This window comes from Vigna radiata, unplaced genomic scaffold (genome assembly GCF_000741045.1).
Source record: "Vigna radiata var. radiata cultivar VC1973A unplaced genomic scaffold, Vradiata_ver6 scaffold_327, whole genome shotgun sequence".
Taxonomy (NCBI): Eukaryota; Viridiplantae; Streptophyta; class Magnoliopsida; order Fabales; family Fabaceae; genus Vigna; species Vigna radiata.
The window spans coordinates 28,847-34,306 of record NW_014543614.1 but is presented as its reverse complement, the minus strand read 5'-3'; the positions used below and the strand labels follow the sequence as shown (position 1 = coordinate 34,306).

The window sequence follows — 5,460 nt, the reverse complement described above, 5'->3', positions numbered from 1 at the left end:
TAAACTTGTGTGAAAAGACACTAGAATTGAACTGTGGTTACCCAGGTTACCACAGGTGGCTCCTGCAGTTCAATTACTTGTGCAAAACCCAAAATTCATTCGTGTAATCGTTTACCAGGCTCGGGTAAACGATTACAAGTGTGTTTTTTCGTGCACAGGTTACAAGTCTTCACCTAAGTGGCTGATCTCAACCTATGTGGTCCCCTACTCCATTATGGGCTTCCCCAAACATGACCTCCAAGCATATACGCACACTTAAAAAACAAATTCAATTTCAAAGCACTAAACTTGTGTGAAAAAACACTGGAATTGAACTATGGTCACCCAGGTTAGTACAGGTGGCTCCTGGAGTTCAATTACTTGTCCAAAACATAAAATTCATTCATTTACTAGGCTCTGGTAAATGATTACAAGAGTGGTTTTTGGTGCACAGGTTACAAGACCTCACTTAAGTGGGTGATCTCAACCTGGGTGGTCCCCTACTCCATGATGACCTTCCCCAAACATGATCTCCAAGCATATATGCACACTTAAACAACAAATTCAACTTAAAAGCACTAAACTTGGGTGAAAAAAAACACTGGAATTGAATTATGGTCACCCAGGTTACCCTTGGTGACTCCTACAGTTCAATTACTTGTCCAAAACCCAAAATTCATTAGTGTAATAGTTTACTAGACTCTGGTAAATGATTACAAATGTGTTTTGTGCAACATGATCTTCACCAATTCTTCTAAGTTCATACTCTCACAAACATTATTTCATTCTTCTATCACAAACATTACTACTACCTCAAATTCGCCACTTTATTCTTTAACATTTTTAAGAAATCAAAATATAAACCACTTCAATAACGTAGGCAATTAAATTGCAATTATCAATTACATTACTTAACATAACCAAACATACATCTTGTATAAATTGAACAAAATAGGTTACATTACAATCACTTGTTGATCTATGTACAATGCCCTGTTATTGTCGTTTATAAACTGAATACAAGAATCACTCATTTTTTATTCTACGCACTACATTTTCGATGTACGGGATCCTTAGCGCTTGGCTCTTGTAACGTCTTTGTGATCCCACCCTCACATACGTCTTAATAGGAGGTTGGTTGTTGGACATTCCACCCTTACATACGTCTTCATAGAACCACTACTCCTCTGTCAAACGTTCGTTCAAAGTATAAACATACTTTGTTGAAAAAGAGTGATGAACGGTTAACTGCATCAACGAAAACAACACAAATCTAAACACAAAACGAAAAACGCAAAACCCAAACTAAGAAGAAAATGGAGGAAGAATGTATTTATCTTGTTGAAAGGAAGATGCTCACTAGAACTTGCTATTTCGAACACCAAAAACGACAACCAACAGCAAGAATGATAAGAAAAATGGAGAAAGAGAACAAAGATGCACATGGAGAACGAAAGCGCAGAGGAGAAGGAAAAAGAAGGAAAATGATATTTTAACACCATTTGTTGATACCATTTTGACACTGCACACATGTCAAAATGTGATTGGACGATTTCAAATTAAAAAAGTTGAAGCAGGGGTATATTTGGAAGAAAAAAACCAAAGATTGTTTTTTTAATTTGAAATCGTCCAATCACATTTTGACACGTGTACAATGTCAAAATGGTGTCAAAAAATGGTGTTAAAATATCATTTTCCAAATAAGAAAAAAAACCTTCATTTCTAATGAAACAGGAAAAAGGTATACTTGGAATTCCAACTTTCTAAAACCCTCTTTATTTTCAAGAAAAATTTTTATCAATAAAACTAAAATAAAAAAGGATCAATGGAATGCTGACACCTAGCATTATCCGAAATGTGTTAAAAAAGTTTGTCAAAATTACGGGTTCCATTCTCTTTTGTGTATTTATTTTTAAACACTTCTCAATTGTTTCTCTCGAATCTCACAACTTTCGCTACTCGCAGTTACATGTCTCATCTTTTATAAACCAACCAACCATTTGAAACAAACAGGGCAATCAGTCGTCATGGGTGTCGAAGAAATACCTTCTACACGCGCCACCGCAACTGAAACCAACACCGCTTCCGGAAACGCCGCCAAAGTGAAGAAACTCACTCTCATCCCTCTTATATTCCTCATCTACTTCGAAGTTGCCGGTGGCCCCTACGGCGAAGAGCCCGCGGTTCAAGCGGCGGGCCCCCTCCTTGCTCTCCTAGGCTTCCTCATATTCCCCTTCATCTGGAGCGTCCCCGAAGCCCTAATCACTGCGGAGCTAACTACAGCCTACCCCGGCAACGGCGGCTTTGTGCTGTGGGCGGAACGAGCCTTCGGCCCCTTCTGGGGCTCCCTAATGGGAACGTGGAAGTTCCTGAGCGGTGTCATCAACATCGCATCTTTCCCCGTCCTCTGCATCGAATACGTCCAAAAAATCTTCCCCGTTCTCCGATCTGGCTGGCCCCGCCAGGTGGCAGTCATAGCTTCAACCCTGGCTCTTTCATTCCTGAATTACACCGGCCTCACCATCGTGGGCAATGTCGCTGTGTTACTCGCTGTGGTTTCTCTNTCCCCCTTCGTGTTAATGTCCCTCATCGCCATCCCCAAGATTAAACCGCATAGGTGGGTTAGCTTGGGTCAGAAGGGGGTTAAGAAAGATTGGAACTTGTTCTTCAACACGCTCTTCTGGAACCTCAACTTCTGGGACAACGTCAGTACCTTAGCCGGGGAAGTTGATAAACCGAACAAGACTTTCCCTTTGGCTCTTCTTGTTGCAGTCATTTTCACCTGCGTCTCCTACTTGATCCCTCTCTTCGCTGTCACTGGAGCAGTATCGGTTGATCAGAGCCAATGGGAAACTGGGTTCCATGCGCAGGCTGCGGAAATTATCGCAGGAAAATGGTTGAAAATCTGGATTGAAGTCGGGGCAGTATTATCGGCAATTGGTCTTTTCGAGGCCCAATTGAGCAGCAGCGCGTACCAGGTTCTGGGCATGGCGGAGATCGGGATTCTGCCCAAGTTTTTCGGAGTTAGGTCAAAGTGGTTCAACACGCCTTGGTTGGGAATTCTGTTATCGACTTTGATATCTATTGGTGTGTCTTACATGGACTTCACTGACATAATTTCTTCGGCGAATTTCTTGTACAGTTTGGGGATGTTGTTGGAGTTTGCATCGTTTCTTTGGCTGAGGTGGAAGTCGCCCTCCATTGAAAGGCCTTACCGTGTTCCCCTGAAGCTGCCACTGTTGGCAGTGATGTGCTTCATACCCTCTGGTTTTCTGGTTGTCATAATGGTTATTGCTACCAAAACTGTTTATTTGGTGAGTGGTATCATGACTGTAGCTGGAATTGGGTTTTTCTTGTTCATAAAACTCTGTAAGACAAAGAACTGGGTAGAGTTCAGCGTGGAGGAACAGAAAGAAACCCCCTTTGAAACGCATGTGTTTTGATGGAATCAAAATTGAAAGTGTAATTGTTTGATGTTTAATGTTTGAATTTCAAGTTCAGTACGAGAGTTCTATGAGTTATGAGTTAGTTATCAGAATGTAATTATAATTCACGAAAAATTTAATATGTATATATAGGATTTTTTAAGTTATAAAAGATGATGAAAACTTATTAAATATATAAATCAGTATAATAATAAGATATATTATTTCAATAATTACGTTAATTATGGTTATGATATTAATAATTATATATATAACTGAACCAATAAATATCTTTTTAATACTATTTAGTTAATTAGATTAATAATATTAAATAAATCTCATTGGACTATTTTTAATGTGTTGGGTAAAATAGGAAAGTTGTAAGGATACTTTCATATCCTTATTATTTATTTGCTACTTGCTCCTAACATATCTCACAATATCTTTATTCTTTATTTTATTTATGTTTTGTTTTTCAAATGGATGCATTTTTGTTTCTTTCTTCAACAATAAGACGAAAATAATGGCTTCAGAGATAAAGACCTATGCTTTGTCAATTTTATTGAGAGTCTTTGTCGCTTACAAATCTTTGTTAAACTAGTGTTGAACTTTCTACAAGCCTCAAGCCAACAAAATCAACTTCATTAGATATGCGACATTATTAATTTATTAAATTGATCAGAATTTTTCGTGCTTACATCTTATCAATATAATATGTTTCTGTTAACTTTTTTTTTTATATTATTTTACTTTGATTTGCATGTGTATTTCTGTTAGCTTTTTCTTTTTATTTTTTAATTTGTTTACTTTATATAAACTAAATTAGAATATTTTCAAAACGTGTCTATCATGTTAGAATTATATTATTTTTTAATCCAAAATTTAATAAACAATGTAATAGGAAGCCAAAACAAAAATAAATACCCTGTGGATGCCAGTGAGGTTGATGAGTAGCCTAAAATTTTTTAAGTGGTGTTAAAACACTGATTTTCTTTTTACGTAGTTCGGATGTTTTAAGCGTTACATATTTGGATCGCATTAAAAAAATTAAATTAAAATAAATAGTCAGAAAAATTTCATTAAAAAGAACTTAGGTTTCATTAAGAAAAAAAATAATTATATTAGATACTCAGTACAACTTGAGTAAAATATTTAATTGTTTTCATATCTATTAATAATTAAAATATTTAAAGATGTTTTTTTTAATTATTTTAATATGTATTTATTAAAATTAATTAATATTAATATGTAACCTTATTCTTTAATTTATAAAAATATTTATAATTTTAAAACATTAAAATATATAATATTTGAATTAGGTACAATTTATTTTTCTTTATTTTTTAAGTACTTTATTTGAATAAAATAATTAAAATATTTTATACTTCAGTTTTTTTTTTTTTTTATTTTAAGAAAATAATTAAATTTATTTCAATAAAAATATATATGTTTTACTTTGTCTTTTTCCTCTTATGGTTTTTTTGGCATAGAATATCAAACTCAAAATCAAGTTACTATAGTAGAGTTATTTTGAAATGAAACTGAAAATAAAACTGAAACAGCACATGCATATATTTATAACAAACTCAACTTGATTACTAGTTACCGAGTTATCTTAGCACAAATGCCTATATTAAAAACTTGTTGATGATCCAATATAAATCTAATTTATTTAACAAGTTCACTAGTGAAGGGCATTACCGAAGGGCAAAAGCCCTCGGATAACATAAAAAACCGTTGGTAAAGACCCATTACCGAGGGCTTGGCGACGGTCAGAAAGCTCTCGGTAAATACGTTGTCGGTATTTTTACCGAGGGCTTTTGACCTTCGGTAATTACCGAAGGCTTTATGGCCCTCGGTAATTACCGAAGGCTTATGGCCCTCGGTAATTACCGAAGGCCTTTGCCCTTCGGTAAAGCCTTCGGTTAGGTGCAGGGAAAATTTGAGTTGTATTTGTTTTTCTTGTCCAACCACAAGTACCTGCAAAGTAATGTTCACAACATACACAGACCTGCATAACAGTTTAAATCCACAAACAAACCTGCCTATATATATT

The 5,460-nt window shown here is 35.4% G+C and overlaps 2 protein-coding genes across 2 annotated transcripts in view; one reads left to right on the top strand and one right to left on the bottom strand.

Annotated features, from left to right (window-relative positions):
• Positions 1–1,897: 1,897 nt before the first annotated feature.
• On the top strand, positions 1,898–3,487 carry LOC106754644 (probable polyamine transporter At3g13620). The gene has a single exon (XM_014636692.2). It carries the CDS (start codon positions 2,007–2,009, stop codon positions 3,420–3,422), a length of 1,416 nt encoding a protein of 471 aa, XP_014492178.1. The 5' UTR covers positions 1,898–2,006; the 3' UTR covers positions 3,423–3,487.
• A 1,842-nt stretch (positions 3,488–5,329) lies between these two features.
• LOC111241164 overlaps positions 5,330–5,460 on the bottom strand; it is a 1,483-nt gene continuing 1,352 nt past the window's right edge. Inside the window, exon 3 of the mRNA XM_022778023.1 lies at positions 5,330–5,384. Coding sequence (XP_022633744.1) covers positions 5,330–5,384 — 55 coding nt within the window. The remainder of the gene's footprint in view (positions 5,385–5,460) is intronic.